We start from the raw sequence: 18,358 nt of genomic DNA, 5'->3' as shown, positions 1-18,358 counted from the left end.
TGAGAGAGGCAACCAAATTGGATAAAGTATGAGTTTTTAGCCACACTCCAAATGAATGTTGCCATAATTTTTCAGAGGCCTGGATTTCATTATGTATCTATTTTAAAAATCTTGGATCATTTAGACTCAAAAATCACAATAAGAAACAAAACCTGATATTCTTTAACACAGGTAGCAAAGATAATCTACACTTGAGTGGAAAAAAATCTGGCTAACCCTTGAAAGTCTCTTAATTACATACAGAAATAATCTCCGAATGCTACACCTTCTGCCCAGCCACCACACTCGCTGCCAGTACCTTCTGTCTCCAAAGTACAAGGGGACCACACATACAGTCATGCTTCAAAGGCTGTGAAGCAAGCTCTTTTCCTGACCGAGAATGTCAGTCACTTGGCTATGATCAATTCCTTTCCTAGAGACACTGGCATCACTTTCAGATCTATTAGCTGATGACACAAGGAGGTAGCTCCTCACTGTAAGCACAGTGAAACTTGAATGATTTTTTTTTGAGACAGAGTCTCGCTCTGTTGCCCAGGCTGGAGTGTAATGGCGTGATCTCAGCTCACTGCAACCTCTGCCTGCCGGGTTCAAGCAATTCTCCTGCCTCAGCCTCCCGAGTAGCTGGGACTACAGGTGCGCGCCACCATGCCTGGCTAATTTTTTGTATTTTTAGTAGAGACGGGGTTTCACCATGCTGGCCAGGCTGGTCTCAAACTCCTGACCTCAGATGATCTGCTCTCCTCGGCCTCCCAAAGTGCTGGGATTATAGGCATGAGCCACTGCCGAGACTTGATTTTTAGACAGACATAGAGCTAGTTTCAAAAATACAAACTTTATAAAAACCCCCTTTGTTTGAAGAAAAGGCAAGATATTCACTGAGTTTCTGGGAAATGTAGGAGAACCTCATTAGGAGCTAGCAGGAGTGAATGAAAACCACAAAAATGAAGGCATAATAAAAGAGGCAGGGTAATGTAAGGATCCATTTAAAGAAGAGTCTTAAAGAGAGTGTGTTTATGAGTCTGTGAAATGAATTTACATCTCAAATTTTAATTATATCAGGTTGCAACATTAGTGTTGGTCCAGTTAGAAATCCATGTTCATAAATCATCTTAATAAAAATGTTTTTATTTATGCTGAGGCAATGTATTGTGTTTAAGTACTTTATAGCAAAGATTAGAATTTCTGATTTTTCATTCAGGAAAGGGAAAAAACTTTACTACTACTAATTTTAAAAATTGGCTTTGAAAGTCCCCAGAGACTACAAAATAGTTATATATTTTAGAGAAAATTATATGCAGAGCCTCATAAGCCAACTGGTATTGAAGCCTTTTTTTTCCCCTAGACTGTAAAGATTTTAATTCGTAATGCTCAACGTAAAACAGAAGTGAGATGTACATTACACTAGTCGGACAAGCTGGAATGTGAAAGGTCTTAGTGAGGCACGGTGACCAAAAGATGTTTAATGTACACCTCACTTTTCCAGAAGAGAAGGGTTAGGTAACAAAGAAGTTCATCACTCTTATCTGTTAGCCAGAGTGGATCCTCCACCCAGGCCAGGGTTCTTTTGAATAGGGATCATTTAATTATTATGTATTTTAAGAGTGTGCTCAAAACATGTATTAACTGAAGATGCAGCATTTCACCCACACAATGTTATGTAATTAAGGTTTTTGGTATGGTAACAATTGGACATACTGAAGAACACTGATAGGGTAATCCACTAAAATGGGCCCCCTTTGCACTACATCATAGGAAGGCCTATGCTCATGAGGCTATCCTGGACTTTAAAATTTATCACTAACCACACAAGAGTTCACTGAAGTAAACTTACCTGAACAGAGATGATACTTTCCAAGTAGCTCACTTTTTTTGCATTACTATTATTGTGTGAAATACTTTTCCACCTAGTGTAACTGTTGCTCAAGAAAACAACATATATAATAACTTCAGATTTGCTTTTCTGCAAAGCTTTGGACACAATTCAAATATATAGCACGTAGGCAAATTTTCTCCAGTTGGTAACTGGATTAAATTTTTATAGTATCAAAAGATTAAGAATGACATCGATAAATCCAGCATAAAATTTCCATAATGAACAGCACCAGGGAAACCATTTAAGTTCCACTTCTCATCAATTAAGTTCAGGTGCTGTACCCAAGGATTAAGGTTGAGACTGCCCAAAGGTTGTCTGCCCAGCCCACTGCTGTTGTTTAACACACCGTAGTTCATAATAGGTAGAGAAAGAATGCCTGGATTGTAAGCATTTTTGTAAAATTTCAAACAAGGTAAAACTAATGTATTACCTTATCACAATGAGAATCCTGAATACCAAGTTAGCACATTTCATAGCTCCATTCCATGACATATGATTGTAGAGGATGAAATAGAAAAATGTAGCAAGACATTTACTGTCACTTAAATGATAGGTAGCAGTCACTTAGGCCTGAAGCACAATTGTGAAGTTTCATGCCACATTTTCACCAGCTAACTTATATACATGTAGAGGTTATGTTAAACTTCAATTATTCCAAAGGATGAAAGTGTTACATTTTGATACAGATCTTCAGTTCCTATTTTACTATAAGCCTTTGAAATGTTAAGGCTGAATAGACCAAGATATGAAAAGGGACAAGAGGAAGTAAGAACAGTGCAGATACAGTGGGAACACAAGGTAACTTTCTGCCTTCTCCATTCTACGTGGATGGTGTGCTTTCCGGGCAGCAGGTGGTGTGACTGTAAAAAGATCACACATTTGTCAGTAACTATGTAGGATTTTTGGCACTGTTAAAAGCGTAGCATTATAAAGTCAGGGCAGCTAATAAAAATTCCCTCAACCAAATTTTTGATAAGTCTGAAATTTAAAAAAAATAATTTTTCTACCAAGCAAATTCTTGGTTCTCCATTCAGCCCTGCCTTTTAGAAAACTTACATCATTAAAAAACATTTTAAAAAAAGAATCACTTCACAGCAAGCAGATGAACATCTGGCAGCAAAGCAACATTAAAATGCCATCCTTTGAAAGGAAGAGCAAATACGTGACTCCTTCATGAAGAGTTCTTTCTGGCAGGGTGGAGGCTCACAGACTTTCTGTTTATGGACTTTTGCAGAAGCCGAAGGCTGAATTTGGACCTGCTTTTCCTGTATTTTCTCAGTTGCATCTGGGCAGTAAGCTAAGTATACAAGAAACGAGGGTCAACGTGAAGACAGTGTGGTGCACCAGGTGACTAAGTAAATGTGCACGGGCTGTACTTTGAATCATCCTGTTAAAAACCAGTAGTGGAAGTAGCTGAAGCCTGTCTTTCACATGTGACAAAAATATTTCAAAGTCAGTATAAACTGAATCATAAACCCATCAAAAAAGAACACGGAGGTCTTATTTCAATGTGTGTTTTCTCCCCCTTTCTCATTGTATGGAAACTGTTTATATTGAGAAAGAAAAAAATCAGATCTTGTAAAGCTTCAAATATTCCTCAAATTCTTCTCATATAAAAAAAATCTTATCAGGAAATTTAAAAACTTCAAAAATCATTTTTCTGCAAACACTTTTAAAAAACAAGAAGCGTATTTCATTACAATCTACATTTTTGTTTTTAAAATCCCTCACAAAAGTCTGTTGCTACATTGTAGAACGTATAAACAAGGCTGGAACTTTCCAGAGGGTGTGTGCTCTGGGACCCTCACTGAGCCTCCATGGGAGCCTCACTTTGCCGCCAACTCAGGCGCCCCACCCTGCTACTCAAGACCATTGAGGCCACGGGGTTTGCTGAAACTCCTCAAAAACTGACAAGTTTCCACCGGAGACACTGTGGAGAACATGGTCTCAGGGAAATAACTCTCTGGGGAAAGCAAGGGAGAGGAGAGGAAGCATCACTGAAGGTATGTGTGTTCAAAAGGGAATCTGGCTAGATGATCAAGTCACTGTTCTCCAAGGACCTGAAACTTGCTTTAAATTAGATTTGGGGAGGCCCATCAATCTAAATGGTTTCTGTAAAAGACACACTCACATAAAAAGGAAAAACACAGAAGACAAATGGGTCCTTAATTTGGGGGAGGATATATTCCAACTTGGGGGAAGGGTGAAGGTATTTTAGCTCTGAAGCTCAATCATGACATTTCCAGAGAGTTCTGCAGTGCCCCCGCATTGGACAGGACAGGATGGAAGAGTGTGCTGGACTGGCTGGATTCCCCAGTGTCAAGCTGGCAGCGCTCCTGAGGTTCTTGATTGTTTATCAACTCAGCAGGTCAAAAGTCTGCAGACACTGGGTGGAGCAGCAGTAAGCCACAAAACTAACAGTTGTCTTCCTGGAAGGGGAAAAAGGGAGAGAAGAACGCTGTGAGTTCAAGATTAAAGTCTCTGATTCTTTCTGCTGGAAACTTTTTTCTTTGTTAAAATGGAGGATTAGCCATGGTCAACAACCTGCATAATAGAAATTTAAATTTCCTTTTCAAACTGAGCACTGGAATCAGGTGAAGTATGTACATGTGAATGTTCATTTTATTTATTTATTTATTGATTGATCGATTTTTTGAATGTCCATTTTAATAGCAGCGTTCAGAAGATATATTATCCCTGAAGTAGAAACTAAGAAGAAAAAAAAAAAACAAATGCCTTTTCCACGTCACGTTTCGAACTCTGCTTTCTAGAACCAACAGTGCAATCACAGAATTGAAGTCCATTATAAAAATCATGTAACAGAAAATGTCACCAATTTAGCCAGAACACATATATACCACAGAGCTTAAACAACATAATTTTAAGGAATTTATCCTACAAATGTACGCATACACATAGATTGCTTGTAGAGGTCATTTCAGAATCTGAATAATACAGTTCAAAGGTCTTCCCACATATCAGAGGTTTGGGCACCTTTGTGCGTGAGTCATGAGCCCCAGGGGGCCTCTGACCCACTCTGGACAGCTCTAGCTATTAGATGCCTTGTTTTCCTGCCAGAAGTGCTATCCTCTGGTAGAGGGAGAAGAGTCTCTTGTTGTTTCCACAAGACCCCCTGTGCTGATTGTTTTCTATTTCCTCACCCCCAACACAGTCCGCCTTTCCCTGTGGCCCAGGAAGGGGACCTCTGTAGACTTTACCAGCAAAGCTGCCTCAACTCTAGCTTCTGGTTAGGCCAGCGAGAGGCACCAGCAGGAGGCACCAGCAGGGGGCTGAAGGGCGGGAAGAAGGAAGGTTGAGTATTTCCACCCCACTCCCTCTCTACCTCTGGGACTGGAGCTCCTATCAGGCAGGCCCCCTTTGCCACCTCTGGTTCTCGCCAGGCTCCAGAGAGAGCTCCCTTTGCCCTTCAGTCCCAAGGATTAAGCATGGTAAGGGCTTCCTACTGCTGTGAGTCCCTGCGTGCCTCAATATCCTTCTGGGTGCTCTGCACCCTGCCCAAACTTCAGCCAATTGTCCTTCTTCATTAATTTCTCTTCAAAGTCTCAGCCAAATGTGCATTTTGTTTTCCAGCCCTGATGAATACAGTATGTGTTATGAGAAGTGGCCCAACGAAGCAGCTCATCCAAGTGAGATTCTATGGTTGGGCTGGCGAGTACACGAATGGCTTTCTTACTAGAGAGAAGTGGGACCCTGCTAATCTGTAGCATGTGGTGGCATCATGGTTTCTCAAATATCACTGGAACAGAAGGTAACAGGAGGGCAAGGCATTGGGAAAGCAAGTGGCTGTGGCACTTGACTGCTATGGCATCACGGTGATTCCAAGTTTGTGGGGTGAGATGGCTTCTTTTGACTGTGCTGAAGAGATTCCGAAAAGAAAACGATAAGCTTAGTGCCTTGAGATCTCAACTCAAGGCACGAGCAGAGAATCAGAAAGTTTTTATGGTGGCCTTAAGTGAATCCTTATTTTATGAAGCTGCAAGGGACATGGCTGAGGCTAAATGTAGAGGTTTCAGGATCACATGCCAGATAAAGATATATTTATGCTAAGTCTCTTATGCTAAGGTAAAAGGTGCTGTTGAGAAAGAATGGGAACTTGAGACTTGATATGGGAGCCTCTAGACAGGCACAAATCTAAGAGCCTTGACTCCCTAGCATCTCTAAACATTTCTTCATATCAGAAACAGACCTTTCCACCTTCTACGAAAACTAGCATTCCCTTGGGTAAAAATGTTTCAATGACTTCCCCTGGGGTGGTTACCTAAAAACTTTTCAGGACCCACCACCATCAATACTCATCGCCTCTAGGGCCAAAAAGGGTAAAATCCTAGCATGATCCAGAGATCATTGAAAGGTCTACTCCTGGAGGAAATCACGTACACGCTGATGGAGTTGCAGGATCTTGTCAAATTATATTAGCAGGAACCTGGAGGGCACACATGGAAACGGATTCTAAGTACATTGGCCAGCAAGAATGAATGTAAGATTGGATCAGGCCAACAGGGGTACTTCACCTATACCTCAGAATATGATACATTAAGCACCTGGGAATGGTTAACAGAAGCCTTGACTCATTGCAGGCCAACAGCTAATGAGACAGCGATGCTAGACTCCCCTTGCAGATTATAGAGGGAGGATAAATGGGAATGCAGAGAGGACCCAGGGTGGCGGACCCTGCTCAGCCACCTCCTGAAAATCTCCAGGAGGGCCAAGAAGTCTTTTTCTTCCCTAAGGCTAAATGTATTTGCAAGGGGGAATACAAACTGGAAGTAGCAAGCACCCTTGATGCCTTAATAGATACATGATTATCAGAGGTGAGAGAGAAAAATCCTGCAAGAGTTCACATGCCTACTACATCAGTGCAGTTTCAAATGGAAAAGAAGAGTTGTATCCAGAACTGCCCACTACAGAGAAACAGACACACACTTGGTGGATCCCTCTGGATTTTGGGGGAAAATATATTTAGGTGGAACTTCTGGTTCTGCCAAGATGGGGTAGGCCCCATTCTTCCCAGGTCCTCCCCCCTCCACCTGAAACACTCTGGACAAAATACAACAAATAAGCACAGGCAAGCTCTGAAAGGGAGAACCAAGGCAGACAGCCTAGGGACAGTGGGACTTGAGGAACAACGCAGTGCTGGCACGTTCCCTGGGTACCTTATTGCCCTCTATATCTTAAATAGGATGCTGTAGAAGCCTCCAATCCAGAATCAGTAACAGGCACAGATGCAGTTGGCTCCAAGTAAAGCCCATGCCCCCAAGCCAAAGGCCAGGGACAGGAAAATCTACAGAGACAGAAAGTAGATAAGCCTAGGGCTAGGTATGATGGGGACAGAGGGACAGGGGCAAGAGCTAAATGTTCAGGGTTTCCGTATGGGTGAGAAAATGTTCTGAAATGGATTAGGGTGAGGGTTGCGCATATCGCTGAATGTACTAAGAAACACTGAGTTGTATAATTTAAATGGGTGAAATTGTATGATATGTGAATTATCTTAATAAAGCTGTTAAGAAATAAGAGAGATGAAAGGAGAAATAGATAAATCTAAAAATAGAATTGGGGACTTCAATACCTTACTCTCGGCAACTGATATACTAGATAGAAAATTAGTGTAAGTATAGAAAAACTGAATAACACAATAAATTAAAAATCTGACATATACAGAACACTATCCAACAGCAGCAGAATCTACGTTGTTTTTTCAAATGCTCATGGACCATATACCAAGTCACAGCTGAGATTTGCCCACCTGGACAGAGCTGCTAGAGCCATAAACTGGTAGGAACACTTAAATGAGAATGTTTACAAAATCTGGGCATAAAACCACACCTTAAAAAATTTAAAAGATATCAGACAAATTATGTTCTCAAACTACAATGGAATTAAACTAGAAATCAATAAAAGATAGCTGGAAAATTCCTAAATATTTCGAAATTAAACAACTTAATTCTAAATATCTAGGTGAAAGAAGAAATCTGAAGAGAAATAAAACAAATTTTCGGCGGTTCCAAGATGGCCGAATAGGAACAGCTCCAGTCTACAGCTCCCAGCGTGAGAGATGCAGAAGATGGGTGATTTCTGCATTTCCAACTGAGCAAACGGCACACCAGAAGATTATATCCCGTGCCTGGCTGGGAGGGTCCCACGCCCATGGAGCCTCGCTCATTGCTAGCACAGCAGTCTGAGATCGATCCGCAAGGTGGCAGTGAGGCTGGGGGAGGGGCGCCCACCATTGCTGAGGCTTGAGTAGGTAAACGAAGCAGCCAGGAAGCTCGAACTGGGTGGAGCCCACCGCAGCTCAAGGAGGCCTGCCTGCCTCTGTAGACTCCACCTCTTGGGGCAGGGCACAGCCAAACAAAAGGCAGCAGAAACCTCTGCAGACTTAAATGTCCCTGTCTGACAGCTTTGAAGTGAGTAGTGGTTCTCCCAGCACGGAGTTTGAGATCTGAGAACGGACAGACTGCCCCCTCAAGTGGGTCCCTGACCCCTGAGTAGCCTAACTGGGAGGCACCCTCCAGTAGGGGAAGACTGACACCTCACACAGCTGGGTACCCCTCTGAGATGAAGCTTCCAGAGGAACAATCAGGCAGCAACATTTGCTGTTCAGCAATATTCGCTGTTCTGCACCCTCTGCTGCTGATACCCAGGCAAACAGGGTCTGCAGTGGACCTCCAGCAAACTCCAACAGACCGGCAGCTAAGGGTCCTGACTGTTAGAAGAAAACTAACAAACAGAAAGGACATCCACACCAAAACCCCATCTGTAAGTCACCATCATCAAAGACCAAAGGTAGATAAAACCACAAAGATGGGGAAAAAACAGAGCAGAAAAGCTGAAAACTCTAAAAATCAGAGCACCTCTCCCCCTCCAAAGGAACACAGCTCCTTGCCAGCAACGGAACAAAGCTGGATGGAGAATGACTTTGACGAGTTGAGAGAAGAAGGCTTCAGAAGATCAAACTTCTCCAAGCTAAAGGAGGAAGTTCGAACCCATCGCAAAGAAGCTAAAAACCTTGAAAAATGATTAGACGAATGGCTAACTAGAATAACCAATATAGAGAAGTCCTTAAATGACCTGATGGAGCTGAAAAACATGGCACGAGAACTATGTGACGAATGCACAAATGCGCAAGCTTCAGTAGCTGATTTGATCAACTGGAAGAAAGCCGATTTGATCAGTGATTGAAGATCAAATGAATGAAATGAAGTGAGAAGTTTAGAGAAAAAGGAGTAAAAAGAAACGAACAAAGCCTCCAAGAAATATGGGACTATGTGAAAAGACCAAATCTACGTCTGACTGGTATACTTGAAAGTGATGGGGAGAATGGAACCAAGTTGAAAAACACTCTGCAGGATATTATCCAGGAGAAATTCCCCAACCTAGCAAGGCAGGCCAACATTCAAATTCAGGAAATACAGAGAACCCCACAAAGATACTCCTCGAGAAGAGCAACTCCAAGATACATAATTGTCAGATTCACCAAAGTTGAAATGAAGGGAAAAATGTTAAGGGCAGCCAGACAGAAAGGTCGGGTTACCCACAAAGGAAAGCCCATCAGACGAACAGCGGATCTCTCAGCAGAAACTCTACAAGCCAGAAGAGAGTGGGGACCAACATTCAAAATTCTTAAAGAAAAGAATTTTCAACCCAGAATTTCATATCCAGCCAAATTAAGCTTCATAAGTGAAGGAGAAATAAAATCCTTTACAGACAAGCAAATGCTGAGAGATTTTGTCACCACCAGGCCTGCCCTACAAGAGCTCCTGAAGGAAGCACTAAACATGGAGAGGAACAACTGGTACCAGCCACTGCAAAAACATGGCAAATTGTAAAGACCATAGATGCTAGGAAGAAACTGCATCAACTAACAAGCAAAATAACCAGTTAACATCATAATGACAGGATCAAATTCACACATAACAATATTAACCTTAAATGTAAACGGGCTAAATGCTCCAATTAAAAGACACAGACTGGCAAATTGGATAAAGAGTCAAGACCCATCAGTGTGCTTTATTCAGGAGACCCATCTCACGTGCAGAGACACACATAGGCTCAAAATAAAGGGATGAAGGAAGATCTACCAAGCAAACGGAAAACAAAAAAAGGCAGGGGTTGCAATCCTAGTCTCTGACAAAACAGACTTTAAACCAACGAAGATCAAAAGAGACAAAGAAGGCCATTACATAATGGTAAAGGGATCAATTCAACAAGAAGAGCTAACTATCCTAAATATATATGCACCCAGAACAGGAGCACCCAGATTCATAAAGCAAGTACTTAGAGACTTAGAAAGAGTCTTAGACTCCCACACAATAATAATGGGAGACTTTAACACCCCACTGTCAACATTAGACAGATCAACGAGACAGAAAGTTAACAAGGATATCCAGGAATTGAACTCAGCTCTGCACCAAGTGGATCTAATAGACATCTACAGAACTCTCCACCCCAAATCAACTACACATTCTTCTCAGCACCACATCACACTTATTCAAAAATTGACCACATAGTTGGAAGTAAAGCATTCCTCAGCAAATGTAAAAGAACAGAAATTATAACAAACTGTCTCTCAGACCACAGTGCAATCAAACTAGAACTCAGGATTAAGAAACTCACTCAAAACTCCTCAACTACGCGGAAACTGAACAACCTGCTCCTGAATGACTACTGGGTACATAACGAAATGAAGGCAGAAATAAAGATGTTGTTTGAAACCAATGGGAACAAAGACACAACATACCAGAATCTCTGGGACACATTTAAAGCAGTGTGTAGAGGGAAATTTATAGCACTAAATGCCCACAAGAGAAAACAGGAAAGGTCTAAAATTGACACCCTAACATCACAATTAAAAGAATTAGAGAAGCAAGAGAAAACACATTCAAAAGCTAGCAGAAGGCAAGAAATAGCTAAGATCAGAGCAGAACTGAAGGAGATAGAGACACAAAAAACCCTTCAAAATATCAATCAATCCAGGAGCTGGTTTTTTGAAAAGATCAACAAAATTGATAGACTGCTAGCAAGACTAATAAAGAAGAAAAGGGAGAAGAATCAAATAGACGCAATAAAAAATGATAAAGGGGATATCACCAGCGATCCCACAGAAATACAAACTACCATCAGAGAACACTATAATTAACACCTCTACGCAAATAAACTAGAAAATCTAGAAGAAATGAATAAATTCCTGGACACATACACCCTCCCAAGACTAAACCAGGAAGAAGTTGAATCCCAGAGTATACCAATAACAGGCTCTGAAATTGAGGCAATAATTAATAGCCTACCAACCAAAAAAAGTCCAGGACCAGACAAATTCACAGCTGAATTCTACCAGAGGTACAAGGAGGAGCTAGTACCATTCGTTCTGAAACTATTCCAATCAATAGAAAAAGGGAATCCTCCCTAACTCATTTTATGAGGCCAGCATCATCCTGATACCAAAGCCTGGTGAGACACAACAAAAAAAGAGAATTTTAGACCAATATCCCTGAAGAACATTGAGGCAAAAATCCTCAATAAAATACTGGCAAACCAAATCCAGCAGCACATCAAGAAGCTTATCCACAATGATCAAGTGGGCTTCATCCCTGGGATGCAAGGCTGGTTCAACATATGCAAATCAATAAATGTAATCCATCATATAAACAGAACCAAAGACAAAAATCACATGATTATCTCAATAGATGCAGAAAAGGCCTTCAACAAAATTCAACAGCCCTTCATGCTAAAAACTCTCAATAAATTAGGTATTGATGGGATGTATCTCAAAATAATAAGAGCTATTTATGACAAACCCACAGCCAGTATCATACTGAATGGGCAAAAACTGGAAGCATTCCCTTTGAAAACTGGCACAAGACAGGGATGCACTCTCTCGCCACTCCTATTCAACACAGTGTTGGAAGTTCTGGCCAGGGCAATCAGGCAGGAGAAAGAAATAAAGGCTACTGAATTAGGAAAAGAGGAAGTCAAATTGTCCCTGTTTGCAGATGACATGATTGTATATTTAGAAAATCCCATCGTCTCAGCCCAAAATCTCCTTAAGCTGATAAGCAACTTCAGCAAAGTCTCAGGATACAAAATCAATGTGCAAAAATCACAAGCATTCTTATACACCAATAGCAGACAGAGAGCCAAATCATGAGTGAACTCCCATTCACAACTGCTTCAAAGAGAATAAAATACCTAGGAATCCAACTTACAAGGGATGTGAAAGACCTCTTCAAGGACAACTACAAACCACTGCTCAACGAAATAAAAGAGGACACAAACAAATGGAAGAACATTCCATGTTCATGGATAGGAAGAATCAATATCGTGAAAATGGCCATACTGCCCAAGGTAATTTATAGATTCAATGCCATCCCCATCAAGCTACCAATGACTTTCTTCACAGAATTGGAAAAAAAACTACTTTAATGTTCATATGGAACCAAAAAAGGGCCTGCATTGCCAAGACAATCCTAAGCCAAAAGAACAAAGCTGGAGGCATCACGCTACCTGACTTCAAACTATAATACAAGGATATAGTAACCAAAACAGCATGGTACTGGTACCAAAACAGAGCTATAGAGCAATGGAACAGAACAGAGCCCTCAGAAATAATACCACACATCTACAGCCATCTGATCTTTGACAAACCTGAGAAAAACAAGAAATGGGGAAAGCATTCCCTATTTAATAAATGGTGCTGGGAAAACTGGCTAGCCATATGTAGAAAGCTGAAACTGGATCCCTTCCTTACACCTTATGCAAAAATTAATTCAAGATGGATTAAAGACTTAAACATTAGACCTAAAACCATAAAAACCCTAGAAGAAAACCTAGGCAATACCATTCAGGACACAGGCATGGGCAAGGACTTCATGTCTAAAACACCAAAAGCAATGGCAACAAAAGCCAAAATTGACAAATGAGATCTATTTAAACCAAAGAGCTTCTGCACAGCAAAAGAAACTACCATCAGAGTGAACAGGCAACCTATAGAATGGGAGAAAATTTTTGCAATCTACTCATCTGGCAAAGGGCTAATATCCAGAATCTACAAAGAACTCAAACAAATTTACAAGGAAAAAACAGCCCCATCAAAAAGTGGGCAAAGGATATGAACAGACACTTCTCAAAAGAAGACATTTATGCAGCCAAAAAACACATGAAAAAATGCTCATCATCACTGGCCATCAGAGAAATGCAAGTCACAACCACGATGAGATACCATCTCACACCAGTTAGAATGGCGATCATTAAAAAGTCAGGAAACAACAGGTGCTGGAGAGGATGTGGAGAAATAGGAATACTTTTTACACTGTTGGTGGGACTGTAAACTAGTTCAACCATTGTGGAAGTCAGTGTGGCAATTCCTCAAGGATCTAGAACTAGAAATACCATTTGACCCAGCCATCCCATTACTGGGTATATACCCAAAGGATTACAAAACATGCTGTTATAAAGATACACGGACACGTATGTTTATTGTGGCACTATTCACAATAGCAAAGACTTGGAACCAACCCAAATGTCCATCAATCATAGACTGGATTAAGAAAATGTGGCACATATACACCATGGAATACTCTGCAGCCATAAAAAAGGATGAGTTCATGTCCTTTGTAGGGCCATGGATGAAGCTGGAAACCATCATTCTCAGCAAATTATCACAAGGACAGAAAACCAAAGACCACACGTCCTCACTCATAGGTGGGAATTGAACAATGAGAACACATGGACACAGGAAGGGGAACATCACACACCAGGGCCTGTTGTGGGGTGGGGGGAGGGGGGAGGGATAGCATTAGGAGTACATTAGGTATATACCTAATGTAAATAATGAGTTAATGAGTGCAGCACACCAACATGGCACATGTATACATATGTAACAAACCTGCACGTTGTGCACATGTACCCTAGAACTTACAGTATAAAAAATTTTTTTTCAACTAAATGAAAATAAAATACTAGTCATCAAAAAGTAATAGGATGCAGCCAAAGTAGTACTTAAAGGAAAACTTACAGTACTAAACACACATACTAGAAAAGAAAGGTCTAAAATCAATAACTCTTATTTCTACCAGGAAACTACAGAATGAAGAACAATTTAAGTTTAAAGCAAGGAAAAATCATAGAGTATGTTCTTTGACTACAATAGAATCAAACTAGAAACCAATAACAAAAAGACAAGAGGAAAATCTTCAAACACATAGAAATTAAACTCCACAGTTCTTTGACCCATGGATCAAATGACCACACTTCCATAGGTCAAAAAGGAAATGTCAAAGGAACTTAAAACATACACAAACTGAATGAAGATGAAAATACGATTCAAAAATCAAAGATTTTGGTACAAAGCTAGAGACAGTAGTGCTGAGGGAAATTTATAGTACTAAATGCTTACATTACAAAGAAGTCTAGATTATTGATTTGAGACTTTTCCTCTTTTCTAGTGTAAGTACTTAGTGCTATAAATGTCCTCTTTTAGCTTTTAAAAACCTAAAAAAAGGACAAAATAAGCCCAAAGCAAGCAGAAGAATAGTAAATAATAAAGAGGAGAAACCAATGAAATCAATCACTAGGATTATGAATAACAATAAAACTGATAAATCTTGACCAAGACTGACAAAAAGAGAGAACACAAGAATTAATATTAAAAATGAAGCAGGTGATATCACCACAGATCCTACAGCCATTAAAAAGATGTATAGGAATACCAGGGACAACTTTATACTAATAAATCTGACAACTTAGAAGAAACAGACCAGTGTTTAGAAAACTACAAACTACCAAAACTCAACTGAGATGAAATAGACAACCTGAATAGTCCTACAACCATTAAATAAATTGAATTTATAATTTAAAAAAGAAAACAAACTTCCCTGCCCAGATGGTTTCACTGGAGAATTCTAACAAAGAGTAAAAAAATAAATTTTTGAAAAGTTTTACACAATTTCTTCAGGAAAAAGCAGAAGAAGAGGAACACTTCCTAACTCATTTAATAAGGCCAGTATTATCCTGACTCCAGAACCAGAGAAGGATAATACAAAAACAGAAAATTACAGACCAGTATCTTTCATGAACAAAGATTTTAAAATCTTCAACAAAGTATTAACAAATTAAAGAAATGTACAAAAAGAATTACATATCATGATCAAGTGGGAGTTATTCCAGGCGTGTGAGGCTAGTTCAATATTTGATAATCAGTATCACCCACCATATCAACAGGCAAAAGAAAAACCATATGATCATATCAACGGACTCAGAAGCAGCATTTAACAAAATAGAACACTTTTTCTTGATTAAAACTCTCAGCAAACTACATAGAGAGGAAATCTTTCTTAATTTAATAAAGAGAACATACCAAAAACCCCTGCTTATCAGTAGGGTTAACACATTATACTTAACAGATTAAAATTATATTATACTTAACACATTATATGTGTTATTATAGTTAACACATTATACTTAACAGTGAAACACTGAGTGTTTTCCCTTTAAGATTGGGAACAAGGCAGCTGGGTGCGGTGGCTCATGCCTGTAATCCCAGCACTTTGGGAGGCTGAGGCGAGCAGATCACGAGGTCAGGAGATCGAGATCATCTTGGCTAATACAGTAAAACCCTGTCTCTACTAAAAAAAAAAAAAATTTAGCCGGGCGTGGTGGTGGGCGCCTGCAGTCCCAGCTATTTGGGAGGCTGAGGCAGGAGAATGGTGTGAACCCAGGAGGCAGAGTGAGCCGAGATCGTGCCACTGCACTCCAGCCTGGGCGACAGAGTGAGACTCCATCTCAAAAAAAAAAAAAAGATTGGAACAAGGCAAGGATGTCTATTTTCACAACCTTAGTCAGCATAGTACTCAAAGTCCTAACCACTGCTATAAGGCAAGAAAAAGAAATAAAGGCATACAGATTGGAAGGGAAGAAATAAAACTATTCCTTAGCAGACAGCATGACATGATTTTCTATGCAGAAAATCCCAAGGCATCTACAAAAAATACTCCTAGAACTAATATGCCAGTTCAGCAAGGCTGTAACATATACAGTCGAAATATGACAGTCAGTAACATTCCCAGATGCTAACAATGAACACATGGAAATTGAAATTCTAAAACACAGTATCATTTACAAGCACACAAAAAAGTGAAATATTTTGATATAAACTTAGGAAAACGTTTAATGATATATATGCTGAAAATTATTTAAGATGCTGACGAAAGAAGTAAAAGACCTAAATAAATGGAGAGACGCATCATGTTCATGCATTAGAAAACTCAACATAGTATATATGTCAACCGTTTCCAAATTAATCTATAAAGTTAAAGCAATTCTTATGAAAATCTCAACAAGGCTTTTTGGAGACAAAGATAAATTTATTCTGAAAATCAGTGGAAAAGTGTAGGGCCTAGAATAGCTAAAACAATCCTGAAAGGGAAAAGCAAAGTGGAAGTATCACTCAACCTGATATTAAGGCCTACCATAATCTAAACTATAGTAATTAAGACAGTTTGCTATTGACTAAGAGATAGACACAGATCAAGTGAATGGAACAGAGAATTATAATACAATTATATTAACAGAGATTTATATAGGCTTCATGACCTTGGGGGTAGGTAAAGATTTCTTAGAACACAAAAAGCATTACTATAAAATTGAAATGGATTAATTTAACTTTATCAAAACAGAAGACTTGTTTTCAAATGACATCTTTAGGAAAGCGAAAAGGCAAGCATCGCTTTTGAATTTTTTTCTTAACTCAGGAAATTCTGTAAATTTTGAGTTATTAGACACTTTTGCATTACCTCTAATTTTAAAAAATTAAAGTTGATTGGGTAATGGTTAATGGGTACAAAAAGTAATCAGAAAGAATGAATAAGACCTAGTATTTGATAGCACAATAGGGTGACTACAGTCAGTAATTGTGCATTTTAAAGTAACTAAAATTGTATAATTGCATTGTTAGTAACACAAAGAATAAATGCTTGAGGGAATGTGATTTTCATGATGTGATTATTATGCATTGCATGCCTGTATCAAACATCTCAAGTACCCCATAAATATATATATCTACTATGTACCCACAAAAATTAGAAATGAAAAAAATTTTAAAGATAATTTTTTTAAGAAAATGAAGTTGGTTAGAACCTTAGTTCCAATAATTTTTATGCTACACCAGGATGCATACATTTGAATAAATCACAATTGAAAAGAACCACAGACATAAAAAGTGCATTTTGGGGGATTCACTGATGAAACTTAACACAAGGAGCAAAAGATAATTATGTTAAATGCAAATCATTCATACAAGGGATACATTTCGTACCACAGCCATTTAGTTTTTAAAAATAAAGCTCCTCATATGGTTTAGCTGCATCCCCACCCAAATATCATCTTGAATTGTAATTCCCATAATCCCCACGTGTCGTGGGAAGGACCCAGTGGGAGGTGATTAAATCATGTGGGGGTGGTTACCCCCATGCTCCTGTTTGCGTGATAGTGAGTGAGTTCTCATGAGATCTGATGGTTTTATAAGGGTCGTTTCCCTCTTTGCTCAGCAATTCTCTCTCCTGCTGCCATGTGAAGAACATGTTTGCTTCCCCTCGAGCCATGATTGTTAAGTTTCCTGAGGCCTCCTCAGCCATGTGGAACTGTGAGTCAATTAAACCTCTTTCCTTTATGAATTACCCAGTCTTGGGTATTTCTGCACAGCAGCATAAGAACGGACTAAAACAGCTCCCAAGCAAAAGCATTCAATTCCATGAAGATACGGGATTTACACTCATTAAAGGATAATGTCCTTTGGATCATCATTAACTACTTATGAAGCTCATGGGGGTGGAGTAACCTGGAGGTTTCATATTTGTGCAACAAATAAATCCCAAGGCTGTGTACTTATTTGCTTTTGGGAGACTCATCTAATAACATATTGTATCTGCTTGTTGTATTAATAATCTGAGTTATTACAAGTACACCAACAAATCTGCTGCCTTAAGAATGGATTCATGTTGGTTAAGTCCTTTAAAATCCAGAACTGTGGCACCAGAGACATCAGAGGTCTGGGGAAACACTTTGACCTAAGCAATAAGCTCTACAGTTAAGAAAAAGATGCTGATAAATTCTACAAAGAACATCAGACATGACATTTGTTGCTTTAGAATCTCTGAGCATATTTACAGGCAAGGCAGAAGAAAGAGCATTTCAGCTTGGTTTTGAAATACAGAAATACCACTATTCCTTAAAAGAACGAATCACAATGCTGTTGGCACATATTGGAGCCCACAAAAATCATAAGAAATGTGCGATTTTTTCGGCAAATATGTTTCCCGATTAAAAACACAAAGCATATATTTGACTCATACAGGAAGTCAAGCCAAAAGAAAAAATAGTATTTATAAGACAAAGTTAAAATCCTGAGCTTGTGTACATATTAACTTACTCAAGAATCATCTAATAACGTATCTGCTCGTTGCATTTATGTTA

At 39.4% G+C, this 18,358-nt stretch overlaps 1 protein-coding gene across 1 annotated transcript in view; it reads right to left on the bottom strand.

Moving 5' to 3' along the window:
- Positions 1-1,010: 1,010 nt before the first annotated feature.
- Positions 1,011-18,358, bottom strand: part of LRRC28 (leucine rich repeat containing 28) — a 137,033-nt gene continuing 119,685 nt past the window's right edge. Inside the window, 1 exon segment of the mRNA XM_019011209.3 lies at positions 1,011-4,302. Coding sequence (XP_018866754.1) covers positions 4,230-4,302 — 73 coding nt within the window. The 3' untranslated portion in view covers positions 1,011-4,229.

Source organism: Gorilla gorilla, chromosome 16 (assembly GCF_029281585.2).
Source record: "Gorilla gorilla gorilla isolate KB3781 chromosome 16, NHGRI_mGorGor1-v2.1_pri, whole genome shotgun sequence".
In the NCBI taxonomy this organism is placed as follows: domain Eukaryota; kingdom Metazoa; phylum Chordata; class Mammalia; order Primates; family Hominidae; genus Gorilla; species Gorilla gorilla.
This window is presented reverse-complemented; position numbering and strand designations above follow the sequence as displayed.